We start from the raw sequence: 20,374 nt of genomic DNA on the forward strand, positions 1-20,374 counted from the left end.
TACGTACTAGAATGGGGGCTGTATCGTGTATGAAATATTTTATGGGTGTTATCTGCAGGTCGTCTGAATCACAGCGTTTAGAGTTTTTCATTGCCATAAATACAGAGCAGACCTCGACAACATTAGTTGGATGGAAAAAGATTGTTTGAGTTTCCAGGTAGGGAGCAAGTGGTTTTCGGGTGCGTAAGCGCTTGTGTTTCTCTGTTCAGGAAGTATTCGTTAAACGCATTCACCATGTCTGTTTCGGACAGCAAACGACCTTCTAGGCTAATTTTTTCTATAAGTTCTGTGCGTTGTGTCCGCTCCATTATATTATCAAGGTTCCTCCACAGATTTTCAGAGTTTCCTTCACACAATAAAAAAGATTGTAGATAATGGTTATCTCTGGTTTTCCTTATTTCCTAGGTTAGACTGTTCCTGTAAACCTTAAATTCCTTAAGGTCAGCAATTTGACAAGTTTTAATGAACCTGGCGTACAACTTTCCGCGTTTATTGATTTTCTTTAATAACTCTCTTGTTATCCATGGTTTTCTGCATGACTTGGGTTTATTTTGTTTGATGGTGAAGTGTTTCTTATACACAACTAAGAATGTTTCAATGAATGTATTGTAAGCTCTTTCCGCATTATTTTCTTCAAGTACGTCCTCCCAACTTACTCGTTGTAACTCAGTTTCAAACGCTGCCATCGTGCCCTCATTGATGTTCTGAAATAACCTAGTTGTATTTTTGTTAAACTTTTTTAATCGGCGCTCGATAAAAATTCATATTGCATTGTGATCACCAACTGGGCAGCTTAAGACAGCGCTTTTTACATACGAAGGATCATAATTTGTAATAAATAGATCTAACGTAGTCTCAGAGGACATCGGGATTCTAGTGCTCGATTCTATAACGTGTATGCAATCGTTCGACAACATTATATTTAATAAGTCATGCTGTCTAGCACTACATGCACTTATGCCAATGTTATAATCACCACCAAGGACCACTTTTTGCTTGTTTTCGCATGCATTCGCCAACAGACGGTCTACAAAAGCGAGGCACTTCTGCACGATACCGTCTGGTGTACGATAGCACACACCAAATATAACACCATCAGGTTGAATACACAATGAATCGACATTATGCGTTCTTATTGTAAAGTCTTCCAATATGTCACAGGGTCGATGGGGGCGAAATGCGAAAACACCCGTGTGCTTAGATTTAGGTGCACGTTAAAGAACCCCAGGTGGTCAAAATTTCCGGAGTCCTCCACTACGGCGTGCCTCATAATCAGAAAGTGGTTTTGGCACGTAAAACCCCAAATATTATTATTATGTCACAGGGTATGGGATTTTTCACCAGCAGAGAGACACCTCCGCCACGTCGAGTTGTTCTGTTCATGCAAAGTGTTTTCTTTTGCGGTAGTCGAAGAATATTAACATCATTTGAGTACCAGGTTTCACATAACATAATGACATCACAGGGGTCATTTATGTCATCGAAAAAGGTTTCTAGTTCGCCAAGTTTGTTACAAGCAGATTATACATTCATATGTAAACAGCTCACGCGTTTAACTGCGTCAAAAGAAGAAAACCATTTTTGTTTATCAATAAGACCAAGCTGCTCCATCGTAGTGAAATCAGTAACACAAGATAGGAAGACTCAGGTGCTAATCGCCCGGAGTTCATTCACGTCTTTCACTACCGTCGCTGGTTCACCACTCGATTTGCGTATCAGTACGTTGTCATTTGCGTGCCAAACAAACTGATAGTCTGCATCCTTCGCCCATTCTTTAGTGGCAGCAAGAAGCTTTCTGGTTCGTGAGGTTAGGTTTTCATTAATAAAAACCCTGTTTCTCTTTTCTCTCAAAACCTTTCGCTTGGCAATCCAAGCGTCTCTAGCCTCCTGGCGCACGAAGCTCAAAATGATCCCGCGCACTTTCCCTGTCTTAGCCGGCAATCTATGAACAGCGACTACATCTTGGGCCGTGATGGGCTGCATTTCCAGTTGTGCACCTAAGTTATTAATCTTCTCAAGATGATTCTCCCCCTCGGTTTCCGCAATACCATGTATTTCAATGTTTAATAGTTTAGTCTTCACTGCGCCACTCTAGGGATTCAAGGTCGGACTCAAGTCGACAGAGTTGTTCCGGAGCGCCACTACGCTCAATCTTTTCTACTTTACGTTTCACTTCCATGATTTCCTTCTCTTGGATATCTTCACGATCTTGAATTTTGTCAAATTGGTCAGGTAGCATTTGCATCGACTTCTCGATTTCTGTCATTTTGTTTGGATTCACAAGGAGTGAACTGAGCTTACGGTCCATTTCTGCAAGTTCTGTAAAATAAGTTTTGTAAGAGTCTGTCCTTGGCGCCGGCGTGCTGGTGCCACTTTTACCTCCGCACGCCCTGCACGCCTCACATTTCCAACTCTTCCTGTAGTGCTCCCGTTTGCCCTTCAGCATGTTTTCGCTTACTCCTGAGCATTCACCGTCTTCACCAACACCGTTCACCAACTTGAGAACAAGTTCAAAAAACTAAGCGGTTGTTTCTGCCTCAGCTGGAAGCTTTTTTTTTTTTCTGTCAAGTACCTGATGGCTGCCGCGGACTCTGAACAACTGAACAGCTATGCCCACTTTCATTTTCGTGAAGTGCCCATCTGGCACATGAGCTGCACTTAGGTTTGGGGCCACTTGTAGTTGCTCTTCGTTCTGTAAGAGAATTAATTCTCGGACGTGGATAATTGAAACTTGGGCACACACCAAATTATGTTTTCAAAAAGTCTCATCATCCAACTCTATGGCGTCTTTGCGTACAAGGTGTCCTCATATATTCTTAAGCACGTGAGCAGGGTCCGCAAGAAATACAATTCCTTTTCATTATCGCATGGGTGCGGAACACTGCACGCTGTCACTGACTTGCGCGAGTTAGACAAGTTCAAAGTCCGCCATATGGCGCGATTGGACGAGCCCATGTCACACGTGACGCAACGCACACGAAGTGAAATTTCAGCACAGAGCTTGATGAGGTGAAAGACGAAGTCCTTTAAGGTGTCATCAGGTACATAAGCCTGTAAAGTGATATGCGATGACCTGTTTCCAGCGGCTGCTGATACGCACCACCAACCATGAACGCAAGCGCATGGTTTGCCAGTTGGTTGCTCTCGGGAAGTGTTGCCGTTCCAAGAAAAGAGTCGCTGCCACGGTCAAGCTCAACTCCGCTTCGGATTTTCATTTTGTCTAAAAATAAGACGCAGTCCCTTTCTATGTCACTCATCGTGGCAACTTTTGTCTTCATAACGTCGAAGATTTCCGACAGTAGACCGGGCTGCAAGAGCAGATGCTGAAGTTTTCTGCACAGTGTTCTTTTTGACGGCAGAGGGATCCTCTGTTCCAGCAGAAGATCGTAACATTTTGCCCCACAGGCAAATTTCAGCTGCAGGGCTTTTTTAACTGTTTGGGCACTCCAATTACAGCCTTTACAAAGGTTGTCTTTCTGGAGGGCAACTTTTTGGTCCTCGTTTAAGAACTTGAGGTTTGATGTCAGAGCTGGCAAGCGGCGCCCAAGAGTCTTCGTTTCCTTTGTTTCCAGTTTCATTTTATTCTTGGTGTCATCTAATCTTTCCTGTAGTGATGCATGCTTCTTCTGCAAACCCTGCAAAGTTTTAAGCACTTCGCTTGGCGAAAGCAAAAGTGGATCAACTGGCTCCTCCTCCGAGTTAGAGCTGCTTGTAGCTTCCGGTTCCATGAAATCACTAGCATTCATTTTAATGTCGCTCTCTTCCGAGTCACTAGAAGCGACACCATGTCTGTCTGCTGTGGATGGAGAGCTTTCACTGGCATCAGCTGTGTGAACTGCAGGAACTGTCCTCTTAGTGGGAAGTTTCCGGAGTTTTGGTGGAGCTGCAAGGCAAAAAAAATGTTTCAATCTGCACAGTTGTACTAAAAAAATGAGCCACATAAAAAATTAAACAGAGCACCTCTTTTTTTATTATTAGCTAGCAGCCTAGCAAACACGAAAAGTGTCCATGAGAGCACATTCATATTACCCGGGTTTTTCACGCCTTATAATATCTACCGACTAATCAAACTATCGTGACGAACCTGAATCAGTATAACAGCACAGTCGAACTATTATACCAAACACATAAAGCATGCAGGACGCTATACGCAACACTGAAGAAAGATTGTCCTCTCCACGATATAAGAGCATCTTCGAGGGGGGCTAAGGCATATCCTCTGCTGAACACTAGAAACCTAAAATTACTCCTTTCGATTCGCAACACCGCATGGACGTCGGTAGAGGCATGTGTGTGATGCAGTTAAACCTCCTCCTTCGGCAGGGGACCAGTGGGTAAAGGACATTTCATCGGCATCTCGAAATGAATTTGGAATCAAATACATTTAGTGTCTTCACAGACACTAAAACTGCACAGATGTCTCTAATCCATTTATGTTGCCAATTTTTGAATATTAGAACAATATGTTGTTGTTTCTTTCCAAGGTCAGCCAGCTGTTTATACAAAACCCTTGAAGGAATGAGGAGAACAAACAATGCAATCGTCACAATAGTTCCAACAGTTCCAATAAAGGAACAGAATGGCTACAAATCACAGGAGAACAAAATCATGCACAAGGTGGGTTGTAAAAAAGAAAAGGCGTTTTACTGCAAAAGAGCAGCAATGAGTAAAAGAGAAAACGATCACATTCATCACAAGTGTGAACCGGCCCGGCGGCTCGATCCACACGTCCGATTCTTGTGTGCACGCGCATGCCATTGTGATTTAATTATATGCTGCTGCGAACAAGTTTGGGTCTAGTAATACTATCCACAATATCTGTTCGACAGCTACGGCGTAAACACTTATTACGAAATCAGAAATAACAGTTACGTCTAAAATCAAAAAGTGAAGGCACGGCTGTGAACTTCAACAACCGGTGCCCATCCAGACGATTTGCCTCGAACTGGCTGTCCTGTAGATGCAGCTGAAATCAAGGGGCATGAAAGAGCATTTTAACACTGTAGTGAGAACATCGAACACTGATGGCAACTTCTCGTTCCTATGCAGCCGTTCTTGTTGATTTTTTAAAAGAGTAAATGCATCGGTATGACGCTGTTTAATAATAGCGTCCATAAAAACAGCAGATTCACACAATGATTATGATATGCAGCTATAGCGATACAAGTATTTAATTCGTGTATAAACGTTCAACAGCCTGTTTCTCGTGGCATGACTCGCGGCAATGCTTATGCGTTAAATGACAGTGTATTGCGAAAGGTGCGCGTGAAGCTATGTCTATAGTTAAGGCGACGTCACATGCGCGCTGGTGCCACAAGAGGCAACACATGAGATCGGTTGCCATGAACGTATATATGAAAAAGGCAAAGAAGACCTATCGTGCAACGAATTCCGATGTAGTGAAATATCCGCTTTAATCTGCGTTACACTGCAAGTTTCGTCGTAGATACGTGTGATGAAGCGTGCTACTCTATCTTGAATTGATTCTAGCATACAAACTAAATAATTTTGATGTGGCGACCATACTGATGAAGCATACTCTAATTGTGGGCGAACAAAAGTTTGATATGCCAATTTACGAACTATAGCAGGGGATTTACGCAAGTTCTGTCGGAGATAACCCAGAGTTTGTGAGGCTATCACGCAAGTAGCTGTTATGTGTGTACTCCAGGAAGGATTTGTTGTAAGTTGAACGCCAAGTATGACGTAAGAAAAGCGACAGTTAGAATGTTTTCGCGAGAAGGACGTAACTTTACATTTTTGTGAGTTAAGGAACTGACAAGGTTAAGGTCATTCTGAAATAATAAATGGTCATCGGATGTTGTTATCGTACGGTATAGAATGCAATCGTCTGCGAAAAGGCTTATCTGCGATGATAGGTTTTGTGCAAGGTCATTAATGAAAATTAACAAAAGAAGAGGACCAAGGACACTGCCCTGCGGTACACCAGAAATAACGTCAAAAGGAAGCGATGAGTGCTTATTAACCACAGCGAACTGCTTCCGCAATGACAGAAAGTTTCGGAGCCAAGGTAAAGTTAATGAATCCAGTCGAAGTGCAGATAATTTTCAGATGAGGCGACATAGCCCAAGCAAAGCCAAGTAGCAGGTTTTCAGTAGCCAATTCGACCAAGTCGACGGCAAAAATTGTTTTCTGTAGCCCGATTTGGCTATATTGTTACGACTTTGAGGTGGTCCCGTAGCGCTCGTCACCCGTTTCGTGACAGAGCGTTGGTAGCGAAGACTCCGAGTCAGGCGTCGGTGAGAATAACAAAAGGGACTTTATACACTATATACAGGTCATTATACAGGACATGAAGGGATCGGCACTGGGGCCGAGAGCTCACAGCAAGCTCGACTGTTCCCGCACGGCGACGTCCGGCGAAAACGCGTGACACATCTCACTCCAGTCGAGAGCGGCACTCTGCTCCCGGTGGGTCGGCGGATCCGGCTTCGGTGTTAAGTTTCCCAAACTCTCCTTCAATGATAACCGTTGCGATCGGTAAACAGACACTCTCCTCCTCGGCCACTTGCCGTATCCTAGCGCACTCTCCCGTAAGATCACTCGAGGAGACGAAAGACGGGTGAACAACGTCCATAGTTGCTGCAGAGTCCCGAAGCGCACGGCACTTCTTACCGTTTATCTTAATTTCCTGCACATAGGGCTCCAATAGACGTATGTTTTTGTGAGTTTCCTGTATTGTTGCAAAAGCAATTCTCTCTGGGCAGCTTGCAGCGATGTGCCCTTGCTTTTTGCAATTGTAGCAGGTTAACGGTTTCCGTTTTTCAAAAGAACGCGTCGTATCGTTTCGCTGTTTCGGACCATCGTCATCATTCTGAGATGCATTCTGTCCTTCCCTTACAGTTTCTTTGGGAAGGGACTCGTCTTCCCGAAACTCGCGACGCGTGATTTGCTTCCGTTCATCGGGCTTCCCGGAAAACCCATCTCTCCTATCTGCTTTTTCTACGCGCACTGCCTTGCTGTGCAAGCTGCGGCGGGTGTAATACTCTTCCGCTAACTCTGCTGCCTTGTTTAGCTTAACCTCTTTTAGCCTATCTTGCAGCCAGAGCCTGACATCCTCATCAATGCAACGGTAGAACTGCTCCAACGTGATGCATTCGACGATTTTGTCGCGGTCGTCGTAAACCTCTTCGCCCTTCAGCCATTCCACCAGATCGGCTTTTAGACGAAACGCGAAGTCAACATTCGACTCCTTGCCCTTTTTTGCATACCGGAACCTCTGCCGGAAAGCTTCGGGCGACAATTTGTACTTCCGCAGTAGCGCTTCCTTCACATCACTGTAGCTCTCAAACGCCTCTTTCGATAAGCAAGTTATTACGTCTGATGCCTCCCCAGGAAGCAAGGCTAACAGATTCTGTGCCCAGAGGGATCGCTCAATGCTATTCCGTTCGCACACGTGCTCAAATTTCACGAGGTATTTGGCCATATCCTCTCCGACGACAAAGGGTGGAAGTTGATCGCGTATTCTTGGAACGTTAGAAGTGAGACTAGGCGCCGGCGAGCTATTTCGAGTCTCCAACTCTTTCATTTTAAGCTCGTGCTCGCGACGTTCCCTTTCTTTCCTTTCCTCCTCGCAACGTTCCTTCTCCCTCTTTTCCTCCTCGCGACGTTCCTTTTCTGCCTGCCGCTCCCGACGTTCATTGATATCCGCCCAGGCCTCTTCGGCTTCCTCAGCCGTTACGTCCCCAGTCCTCATGACCTCAAGGATCGCATTCTTTCTTTTGGTTGAGCCCAACTCAATGCCCAACTCCTCACAAATTTGGAGAAGTTCTTTGACCTTGTACTTCTCCATCGTGCACACTGTCCTCCTGCTGTTTACCCTTTTTGAATATACCTGCCGTACGCTACTATAATGCTACTAGTAAGACATATGCAAGTATTTCACACACTGCCCTGTTTACCCCCTCAGCATCCCCTGGTTTTCAAAACACTCTTACTAGGCTTGAAACACACAAGGTTAACACAATGCAACACCAAATCCTTCCCTAAGCTACTATAACCTGTGTCAGAGAAAGTCTGGTGTTTGAGGTAAACTTCAGGCACTCACCGCGCCGAGGTAGCTGATGCCGGTCAATCCCGTAGCTGCCATCCACTGTTACGACTTTGAGGTGGTCCCGTAGCGCTCGTCACCCGTTTCGTGACAGAGCGTTGGTAGCGAAGACTCCGAGTCAGGCGTCGGTGAGAATAACAAAAGGGACTTTATACACTATATACAGGTCATTATACAGGACATGAAGGGATCGGCACTGGGGCCGAGAGCTCACAGCAAGCGCGACTGTTCCCGCACGGCGACGTCCGGCGAAAACGCGTGACACATCTCACTCCAGTCGAGAGCGGCACTCTGCTCCCGGTGGGTCGGCGGATCCGGTTTTCCAGGCGGCGCGCCGCGGCTTATAAGCCCCCGAAACCATTGTCACTCAAACGGCCCAATACAAAGTGAGCACTCGACGGTCGACGGAGGGGTCCAATCAGCGACCACGCTGGCCACCCCGTTCAAAGTTGGCGGGCGCGGTGACCTCCAGGGAAGGGGAGGTACGGCGCCGGGCTGTCTGGCACTTGGCGACACGTTTGAACATGTTGCCCGCCGATGCTTCTCCGGAGGACACCACTGCCTGACGGCTCAGCATCTTGACTTGTCAAGGGAGAATTAGGGCGCTGTGCCTTTCGGCGCAGCCCCGGGTTTGTCCAAAGGGCGCTCGCAGGAAGATTCTCCATCTTGCAGATTCGGAATCCGGGCTTGTGGTAATGGCACAACAATATATAGCCAAAACTAGCAATCCTGGTAGTGGCCGCAGTGACGCGATCATTACGTCACAAGGGAACGATACATAAGGATTGGTGGATAGAGACAATGAGGTTTTATGATAGGCTGGCTGCGCCAATCACTTCGCGCGCTCGCGCTCTTCGGTGGGTATACCTGTGCGGCGCGCTAGCCCACCGAAGAGCGCTCGCCGCGGTATTGCACATGTCGGGAGAGGGACGGCGCTCGTGGCAAGGAGTATACACAACCTGCGAAAGAGGCGTCGGCAGTGGAAAGGAGAATCAATTGTTGGTCTATGTCCACGGAGATCCGCCAGGACCTAGCCACAAACAGCTTCGCTGTAAAACCTGCGTGTGTAAGCAGACTTCATAACACTCCCTCTACCATTACCGTTCGAACGCCAGCTATAATAGCCTTATTGTTTAAATTTGCCACTTCTTCAAGTCAATGTGCCCTCAGCCGGCAGGGTGCAAGACGATTGTGGCAATTAATTTGCATTATTAGTTGGAATTGATTAATCCCTGTCGTGGTACTTCGCCGCCCATCCCTGACCAAAACACGCCTTTAACCCACAACCAATGTTTCGATTATGAGTTATATAAATGCATATGTTGTTGGAAGGGACTACCCTTTACTGTCTTACCGTGAAGCTTACCGTCTTCTTCACTTTTTCCGACGAAATTTTAAGCATTCTCCTTCATCACTGAAGGCAACCTTGTATTTAACAAACATCAGGCCTATTCTAGAATATGCATGCGTTATCTGGGATCCATACACTATAAACCTCACACAAAAAATAGAACGCGTCCAAAAGCAAGCAGCACGCTTCGTAACAGGAAATTATAATTTTACTACCAGAGGATCCAGAATAAGGGAAGGGTTGGGTTGGAAAACTCTTTCTTCACGCAGGAAAATCGTAAGATTCAAATTCCTTTACAATATATATAAAAGTAAAACTGGTATCGACAAAACACTGTTCATCAAGGAGCCGCATTACGTTTCATCTAGGAGAGACCACGCTAACAAAATTAGAGCTTATCAGTGCCGTACCAATGTGTTTAAGTATTCATTTTTTCCTAACACGATTAGCGATTGGAATGAGCTCCCTAATGAAGTGATGGCAGCTTCTAGTTTTGAAAATGCTATTGAGAGTCATACTCTTTGATTGTTCTGTTATTCATCTCTGCACATACGCTACTTTTTTTTCTGTTTTGTTAGTTAGTTACTTTGTCACTCACTTTGTTTTGTACTTTGTTAGTTTCTATTCCGCTTTTGCGAATTTCAGTGCTTAAACTATGTTCTATTTACTGATGTATTCTTTTGATGTTGCTGAATATGTTTCCATTGTGACCACCTGTATTTTAACCCCCCTACGATAATGCCGTACAGGCGATGTAGGTATACCGAATAAATAAATAAATAAATACCCTTTCGTTGCAGTCAGTTGAAACTTTTTGATCTTCATTTTTTATATTCTGATATATATATATATATATATATATATATATATATATATATATATATATATATATATATATATTTTTTTTCTTTAAGTTTTTCCATTGAGTTACACTTGTGCATTGCCGTGAAGTTCCGAAGGAGAATGTCCAGAATTCCTGGCCATGACAAGCTTGGTACTCCACTACCCTGGTTTCGGAGGGGGGACTCATTAATCAGCCAGTTGCGTGAGGCAATTTTCGCAAATACGTTCTACGGTTGGTAATATCGATGAATTAATAACCGATTATTCTGTTAACTGTATCCCGCAGAACGAATAATCTTTAACAATGCCCACCTCCTTTCATTTTACTGACTTAATCGAGTAGGCCCGTTCAAATAATCGTTTTTGAGAGTTCAGCAGCAGTGGCGCGAAAAAAGCGTACGGGAATGGTGGTCACAACCAGTGACTCTGCGGCTGCGGTAGAGCGACTGTCGACTGTTTTTACGAGTCCCGAGTGATGCTGTGCCTAGCACTTCCCTCCGGCACACCAGACATGCCACCATGCCGCCCGTAGCCGGTGACTTGAAATGTCCTCGCAATTCAAGGCATACATAACAACCTAGTCGTTCATCGTCGTGCCACTCCCAGTCCACTAAAGACGTGGCATAGCTTGCGCGCTGGTTTGCATCATGTATTTTGACATAGCCATGTAGTTCATGTCGATTCCAGCAAATCTATAGCGTCTGAGCATTTATTCTGGCATGCTGGTTGTGTGGCCATTCAAAGAAAGTACCGGTTTCGCCCAAACATCCTAGCCAATTGACATTCCTTCGCTTTATATAAAAGAGCATGTTGTTTAAAATCCTAAGCCAATAATTTTCTTTCCCCTCTGTATATTGCAGTGTCGTGGATGTTTCTTTTGGACTTCACGTTTCACTTTTGCCATTTTGCTTGTTTAACTGTACTGTACTGTAAAGATTATCCTTTATCAAACGTTTATAGAATTGTGTTTCAAACTTCTTGTGTGTTCCAAATCTCAAACATTAAAATAGTGCTGTACAAATGTAGATAGCTGTGTGTCAACCTCTTCAAAAGTGCCCGGCAGAAATTTTGATTAATCGATTAATCGGGAAAAATTGACTGCATCAAAAGTCATTTATCGATTAAAGGCTAAAAAGATGAATTATTCATTGTTAAACGAATAAGAAAATTTATCGACCATCTCTAATACGTTCGTTTGCAGGTTTCTTCCCGAACCAGTGCTACTCGCACAACCAGTGCATCGAGATGGACGAGCATGCCCTGTGCGTGAGCAACGTGTGTGACTGCGAAAACGGCTACCAGAGGGAGCTCATCTATTGGAAGTACGTCTGCAGGCCAGGTAAGTGGTAAATAGCTTGTTTTACCGTAGGGTTCAAGTTTACGCGCTTCTTAAAGGGACACTAAAGGCGAATACTAAGTTGACGTGGAGTGTTTAAATACCATTACAGAAAACTCGCAACGCTTGTTTCGTACCCAGAAAAGACTTAGTTCACGAGAAAATTGCATCTCAAGGGTACGAATACCTTTTTGAAAATTCAAGTCTCCTGCCACCAAACTGGGGGAGTGGTGACGCAGGGTGTGAGACCGGGCTAGTTGGTATTCCATGCTGGAGAGATTAGCGCAAGAGTGGACGCGGGACACTAAAAAGGCGACAAGGACAAGGACATCGCGCTTGTCCTTGTCGCCTTTTTAGTGTCCCGTGTCCACTCTTGCGCTAGTCTCTGCGGAGTGGTGACGTTGCATACGTTATCACCACCCTTTGCTGCCGTCGGTGAGTAAAACGGCGCCCGAGAGACGGCGGTATCGAGCCAAGACAGAGCGGTGGATTCGCCACTGCAGCTGCTTTTCGGTCAAGTGGCGTAGACCGTTCAGGCATCACGCGACATCACATGAGAGTTGAATTCTCTTCTGCTTGCAGTTTGTGCGAGTTTCGCGGGCCAGCAAAACCAGCGCAGCACTATGCGATAACGAAACTACTGAAACGCGTGGGCGGCGCGAAGTTGCGTTAAAACGAAACATTTCGACGCCCGCGTCGTTGTAAAGGGTAGTTTCAATGAGTTTTTCTTTCTAAGAATGAAATAGAACTGAACAAGTAGCATTTTATTTCGTCTTATAGTGCAATACAAGGATGTTTTTTCGAACGAGTGGTTGAGTACTAGTGACAGAATTTAACTGAGGAGTGCTTTCATCATCAGGCTAGTGCTTGCACGTGCTGGGGAAGTCTCTAATCATGTCCTGCATTTACCTGAATTTCTTATTTATTGCGGCTCTGTTCGCGATAATATTGACGCCTTAGAGATCCTTGACCACTAATCTATCACTTTAGCTTGACTTAATATCTGTCTTTAGTGTCGCTTTAGAAACAACTGTTTATTACGTCAACTTTCCGGCCTGACCCCATCCCGCGCCCGAACGTCGACATAACAGACCGTTTTTCAGAACTGAGCAGGTTTTCAATTATATGCATATACAGGGTGTTTCAGCGAACACTTTCAAAAATTCTTGAACGTTGCCTGTGGCAGATAGCACAATTCTTGTTCATGAGGTGGTCTACACGAAGCGGCGGACACTGCTTGCACAAAGAAAATTAAATGCATAATCGACTATTTAATAAAAATTCGCCTGTTAAGTTTTTAACTAATGACCTTATGGCGCATATTGCAGTTAACAAATTCTAGCCGTGGAGTTCGCAAGGCGATCGGATGCACTTGGAATGAATTCTCACTAAAGCAATGAAGGGGGCTAGTTGGTGAACGTTCACAATTTCATTGCGCTACGTCCGGCACGTTCTGTCCTTCCTTAATATCGTCTGTGTAAAACTGAGCGCAATATAATCATGAATTCTCAGGATGACATCAGTTTCGAGATATTAATTCCCGAACATTGCGGAGAAATGCATTGGGGTTCCAGTTACACTCGCGCTTGAATGCACAAAACTACGTTTTGTTAAGAAAGTAACCGGAATGCCAATGCATTTCTCCGCAAAGTTCGGGAATTCATCTCTCGAAACTAGTGTCATCCTGATAATTCGTTCCAATTGAATACGCCTTGCGAACTGCACGGCTAGAATTTGTAAATTGCAAAATGGGCCCTAAAGTAATTAGTTAGAACATAATTAGATATCTTTTGCTAATTAGTCGGTTATGCATTTCACTTTTTGTGTATGTCCGCCTCTTCGAGTAGACCAGCTCATGAACTAGAATTGTGCTATCTGCCACAGGCAACCTTTAAAAATTTTTGAGTGTTCGCTGAAACACATAGTATAAAGGGTGTCCCAACTACCATACCCCAATATTTAGAAACATACAAATGCCACGTAGCTGGACAGAACCGAAGTAATGTTGTTTACCGTCGCTTGGAGATAATTAGGTTGTTTTTGTATTCTGTCTAGTTACATAATTAGCCATAATGAATTAATCATCATTCTCAAGTATTTTAATTAGATGAAAAGTGCTAACGAGAAATTGTAGAGCGACGTGAAGAAGGTTGCAGTGACGTTTCACTTCGTGAGCGCAGATGACGCGCAAGCGTATGGGTGCTATACGCACACGACGCTATCGGCCCTCCGTGTGCCTTGATGCCTACACTGTCCGCGTCGCAGATCGTATTCAAGACAGGGCTCGCGCGGCAGCGCCATACGCAGGAGCTGCCGGAGAAGAACGCCCTCCTCCCTAGCTTCTCCCCCTTGCCTCGCGTGAACGACAGGAGAGGGCGCGCTTTCAGCCCGCCTTTCTCGCTCGCGCACGCGAGATGGAGCCGTGTTCACCTGCTCACCCTCGCACTTTTTCACATACACATACAGTATACGGCGCGCGACGACGAATTTATCGCCCCTGGACTTCTGACGGAACCTCACGGCTACGGCGATGCAGACGAGAGAAATGCGACTCGTGTGTCCACACCAATTGATATCCCAATAAAATATCGTGTTTAAGAATGAGCGCCTGGATGAACATCGTTTCCATTGCCCAGAGCAGCCAGTTAACTATCCGCACCGTCATTATAACACCTCTGTTCCAACCCTCCCTCCTGGCTGTAGCCAATCACACACAGGTCACAACCCACCAGGACGACAGCGAATCAAGAAGCCCAAACACTGTCCCAAACGAAAAAATTGGAGGACGCTTAAGCTTCGCCTTCAAGAGTGGAACGCGACAGCGTTCCTGTCGACCCGCCAAGGGGTGTAAGACAATGGGCTACAGGGCAGCCATCACTTACGAGGCGCCCCTCATCGGACGCGGTGAGCGTCGAGCCATATGGTCGAGCAACGCAGCGTTCGGCGCAGCAACGAAACGTGCGCCTGAGCAAGCGGAACGAACCAAAGAACTCGGTATCTCGGAGGGGGAAATGATGCACGCCAGCCAAACGTCGTGATCGGCACGGGCCGAAAGATAGACAGATAGTGATCTAAAGAAAGGAAGGCCGCATGATTCTGCAGAGGGAGCAAGGCGAAGCGTTGTCAGGGGAGAGAGAGTCCATGCCGCCATAGTTTTTCCTACAAAATTACTAGAGGGAACTCTGGCGCTAGTGTCTACGTGAGCTACAATGGGAGCGGTTGTCCCAGCATGGGAATTATGGGAAGTACATGGATTTGCCTAAACTTCGTCCTTTTTGGCTTCAAACGGCTTTGTGACTTAGTAAACTCGTCATTTTCAACAGTTTATTGCGTAATAAGTAATTAAATAAACATCATTAAAATTGCCCGACTGCAGGATTCGAACACAGGGACTCTAGTACAGAAGCCTGATATTGAAACCATTAAGCCACGGATGCATGTATCGACAAGCGAATGAAACGCACTTATAAATTTAGCGCGGGCATGCCAGTGCTTTGAGGCGCTTGGTGCGTTTCGATTTGGGCACATAAACAAGCTCAATCATTGCAATTAATAGCAATTGTACGCGTTCCCCGGCGTTTTCTACACTTCGAAGAATATAGATTGCGCTGAAATATACGACAGTAAGATTTATATAGCGTAATATACAAAGCCACAAGAACGTCTGAATCCACAAGCACGAAGATCAGACAAATCCATGTACTTCCCATCATTCCCATGGTAGGACAACGACTGCAGCGCCAGAGTTCCCTCTAGTAATTTTGTAGGAAACTCTATGCATGCCGCGACCCGCCTCGCACCGGTCCTCGTACAGCTCCAATGCGCGCATGGCGCGCCATCTGTCGGGGCAGCGCTGTACATTGCGAGGAGGGGGTCTTCTGTGTTTGCCGCAAGATGGCTCTGCGTGTGCGGAAAGCCCAGAAGAAATGCAGCGGAAACGCACTTCGCTACTCGTGTAATTGCGACTTCTGTAAGTTACATGGTCATAATTACCGATATACACCGCAGTATAACTTTCCTCGACTCGTTTCGAAGGCAACACCGCATTCACTAGAGGCGCGTTTGTACCGCTTGGAAGCATCGAACTCGTGGCTAAGTGGTAGCGTCTCCGTCTCACACTCCGGAGACCCTGGTTCGATTCCCACCCAGCCCACCTTGGAAGTTGCTTTTTATTTATGAAGTGCCTGCCGTGATTTATCGCTCACGGCCAACGCCGACACCGACGCCGACGACACCGGCTTTTCTGCGACACGAGCTCCTTAACGCTATCGCGTTAATATCGTGCCGACGACACCACCAAGTTCCAGCGGAAGCAAAGGTCGAGAGAGGGTCTGGCCGTGGGAATGTGAGATATATTTTGCTTGATTTGTGCAAAGGGGCGCGCAGAAGCGTTGCGGAAAAAGTAGACGTGCACAGGAAAGACGCTCACTTGCAACTAGGTATATTTTCAGAGACAACCAACCAGGAACGTTATTGCGCATGCGCTGCCATTGAGAATCGTAAATATGTTTACAATATATATATATATATATATATATATATATAGTTGCAAGTGAGTGTCTATCCTGTGCATGTCTAATATATATATATATATATATATATATATATATATATATATATATATATATATATATATAAACAACAGGGCATGCATCACTACATCAATAATGGCAGTTATAGTGTAGGTGATAGCAACAACGGGAGGTGCAAGTGGCCTGACAGAAGTCAACCCAAAAAAACCTTTGGGGGGAGGGGGACAGAGGAGGGGGCGTCGGAACTTCAGCCAAGGGCGAGGAACGTAAATTCCTTATTCATCATATGCACTAACGGGGCACCAATACAAAGGTTAGCATGTCCACGTCTTCTTTTGCGGCAATGCTTCTGCGCTCCCCTTCGCATAAATCATGTCAAACCAACTAGGCCAACAGCTTACTATTGTAGATCTATTACTCCCAACGGGTCTTCTCCACTGCTTCTCAGTATAGAAAAGGCACAAGTTCGTGGCGGCTTCTTTCCGCGAGACGTCCATGAGCCCCGTAGAACGCCCCGTTGTAAGCATTCGCTTACTGTCTAAATTGCCGAGCATGGTGTCAGCGCGCACAGGCAAACATGAACACTTGTGTTCATTGCGAAGTGTTGTATGTTCTTGCATTCTTTGTTAATCAATACGAACACACTCATTACTAGACTCATTATTTGCATTATTTAATAACACTTCCTTCTATGTGTATATCTAAATGGGCTCTACTAGGCATTGACTAGGCGACCGTACAGATTGTGCGTATCCTGTAGAACGAAAAGTGTGCGTGTAATAAAGAAAGAAACGAAACTTCATACTCGATGATCGCGGACACTTGCTGTCGAAAAGCTGGCGTCAAGAATCGCGGCAGACCCGCGCTGGTTGCTCAGTGGCTATGGTGTTGGGCTGCTGAGCATGAGGTCGCGGGTTCGGATCCTGGTCACGGCGGCCGCATTTCGATGGGGGCGAAAACACCCGTGTACTTAAATTTAGGTGCACGTTAAAGAACCCCAGGTGGTCAAAATTTCCGGAGTCATCCACTACGGCGTGCCTCATAATCAGAAAGTTGTTTTGGCACGTAAAACCCCATAATTTCAAGAATCGCGGCAGCAGCAGCGAGCGAAGCAAACTTGCTGCTGTCTATCGCTTCAACGCAAACTGAGTGGCGAAAACAGTGTGAACACAGCGCACGCAAAGCTATGAGCCGTCGGCCCACGACTATGCCCCCAAAGCAGATCGCTTTCAAGATAGAGCGCGAGCGACCGCGCCCGGCTGAAGTACAACGCCCCCTCCCGCCCCTTGTTTTTTGTAGCGCAAGCTGAAGAAGGACAACAGAAAGGCACATTTGACACACACAGCGCTAACTTTTAACAACAATTTCCCGTTCTCGTCGCTATATATAAACCCGTGCAACGTCATACAGCTCGTGTAAAACTTCGCTAAAAATGAACAAAAATAGAAACTGGGAACCACACGTAGCAGTACTTTGACTCACATATTCGCAGACATGTACACGTTCAGCGCGAACAAACGTAATTGAGCTCTTTTGAGGATAATGAAATGGAAGGTTTACTGGCGCATGCGTCGCCGAATGTTGATCTGTGTCTAGCTTCTATTATCAAGCGAGTCATCTCACACCTGCCTCTACTCATGATGACCGTTTCTTTAACCCTAGGTTAGCATTTGGATCTCTGGCAATGGGTGGCAAGAAAGCCGTTGGCGGCCAAGTTGTTTACTTTGTTATTGTGTTCTCCTAACGTGTCATTTAATATTAATAAGATATGCCGTACCAGCAAGCCCCTATAGCTACCCTCATCTCCCTCCCCTCCCCTGGTACCATGCGCACGACGGAATACGGCGCGCTTCCTCCCCTTACGCACGCGAGATTGAGCCGCCATCGACGGCTCACCGTCGCACACTTTTACTCGCACACACAGCGTAGGACGATGTTACCACGAGACGAACCTAGTACGTACGCATCGCAGAAAAAACCTGTAGCAGCCGCCAGAGGAGCTAAACTCAGCGCGCGTTCGCCTACCTTTATCCTGCACGGTGCTTCGCCATAGGTGTTCTGTGGCTTCGCCTAGTTTCTCCATACCCACTTCGCTCAACGTTACCTACAGATTTCTCTAGGTGGTCGTACTTTGCAGCGCGCTGAGCGCACTCCTGCGCGATTCCCATCACTTCCAGACGCCTTCTTCGTTCGCTTATTCGCGGCTTCAGAGACACCGCCGATGTAAAAAGCTGGCGTAAAACTTGCGCGTGAAACTCCTGATACCCAAGATGTAAGAAAAATGCTGTGCCTTTCGATAGCGCACATTCGAAATTGATAAAGAGGGGTACAACCACCAGATGCCTTCAGAGTGCTTTGCAAAAGTCATCTGTTCACCAAATTGAGCATAGTGTGTCTAGCCAAGTAGACAGATTGAAACATACAGGTTTTCCAGTGTCTGTCATTTCATTTGTCTGTGAAACATTGCGTCAAAAATTAAAACTGGGAAGGAAGTGCCCAACCAAAGATTGTGGCAAAAGACCTGTACATGTAATCCCATACCTCCATAAAGTTTCACGTAATTTGAAAAAGGTCGCTAACCGACACAATATCAATCTAGTTTTTTCAGCGCCTTGTAGATTGTCAGCATTGTGTAACCTTCAAAACAAGAAGCACCAGAAACGCACGCAGTGTCATACTAATCACCGGACCAGTTACGCCGAATGCACTTCAGATGTTGTGTATCAGATACCCTTAGATTGTGGACACGTTTATACAGGACAAACCGGCCAGTGTTCAATGAAAGGGCTAGACAGCAACAGCACAATAATGACGTTAGAAAAGGATACGGTAGTCGCCTGGCCGAACACTGCAAAAAGTGCGCGTGCACACCCATGTTTGGTGACACAACTTTCTTGAGGAAAGAAAACACAATAACAAATCGCGAAATAGTTGAAGCATAGTGCCACGGGAATGAGAGTAGCCAAAAGGGATAGGAAATTATATTTACAAAATATGCACAGAGAGAGACGGCTGCAGGCTAGATGACAGAACAACACGAGCGCTACTCTAATTGTCGTCTTCACCGTCTTTCTGGCGCATTCTTCCGTGCTCGGCAGGATGCGTGCTTCAATGCACGGGAATAGCGCGTAAAATGGAACCCCCGCCGGCGAGAGCGCCGTCTCGACGCTTAAGGAGCAGTAGGATCGTGTCCGTCAACATAAGGCTTAAGTCGGGAGACGTGCACGATATCAGTGGCGGACGCGCCAGATGATGGACTGTCCAATGGAGCGATTTCGCACGTGACGTCAGTGATCTATCGTAGGACCTTGTAAGGCCCGGAGTAGCAGGAGAGAAGCTTTGACGACATGCCTACGTGGCGGCAAGGCGTCTAGACGAGGACGGAAGAGCCTGGAGAGTAATTAACGCCTCTGTGATGCGATTGTAGCGGGCCTTCTGGGACAGCTGGGAGGCATAAAGACAATCCCTTACAATCTGGCGAGCCGTTGCAGCACGAGAAACGGCATCGCGGGCGCAGTCTGTAATAGGGTACACAGGTAATGGTAAAAGAGTCTCGAAGGGCGATGTTGGATGGCGGCCAAACGAGAGATAAAAGGGGGAAAAGCCAGCGGTGTCATGGCGTGACGGGTTGTAGGCAAATGTCACATAAGGCAAGGTGCTGTCCCAATCACGGTGGTCTGAGGAAACGTACATGGAGAGCATTGTGGTCAGCGTACGGTTGAGGCGCTCGGTAAGCCCATTGGTTTGCGGATGGTAGGCAGTGGTTAGCTTGTGATGTATGGAACACGAGCGAAGAATGTCGTCGACGACTTGGGACGGCAATGAGCGATCACTTTCGGTCAGCAGCTGTCGAGGAGCGCCGTTGTGAAGAATAACGTCGTAAAGGAGAAATTCCGCAACGTCAGCGGCACAGCTTGTCGGCAGTGTCCGCGTGATAACGTATCGTGTCGCGTAGTCCGTAGCTACGGCAATCTACTTGTTCCCAGTCCGAGATGTTGGGAATGGCCCGATGAGATCAAGGCCGACGTGGTAGAACGGGACACCAGGAATGTCTATGGGCTGAAGAGGACTGGCTGGCGACAAGGATGGATGCTTGTGGCGCTGGCAGGACTCGCAAGCAGTAACGTATCGGCGCACAGAGCACTGGAGGCCTGACCAGAAGAACCGACGCCGAACGCCACCGTACGTGCGAGTTGCTCCGAGATGTCCAGCGGTCGCGGCGTCATGAAGCTGTCTGAGAA

General features: G+C 46.3%; 1 protein-coding gene across 2 annotated transcripts in view; it reads left to right on the forward strand.

The window, feature by feature from the left end:
* LOC142588542 (uncharacterized) overlaps positions 1-20,374 on the forward strand; it is a 320,432-nt gene that overhangs the window by 151,649 nt on the left and 148,409 nt on the right. For both annotated transcript variants that reach the window (XM_075700384.1, XM_075700386.1), the window contains exon 4: positions 11,467-11,604. In XM_075700384.1, the coding sequence (XP_075556499.1) occupies positions 11,467-11,604 (138 nt within the window). The remainder of the gene's footprint in view (positions 1-11,466; positions 11,605-20,374) is intronic.

The sequence above is a fragment of the Dermacentor variabilis genome, chromosome 7, assembly GCF_050947875.1.
Source record: "Dermacentor variabilis isolate Ectoservices chromosome 7, ASM5094787v1, whole genome shotgun sequence".
Taxonomy (NCBI): Eukaryota; Metazoa; Arthropoda; class Arachnida; order Ixodida; family Ixodidae; genus Dermacentor; species Dermacentor variabilis.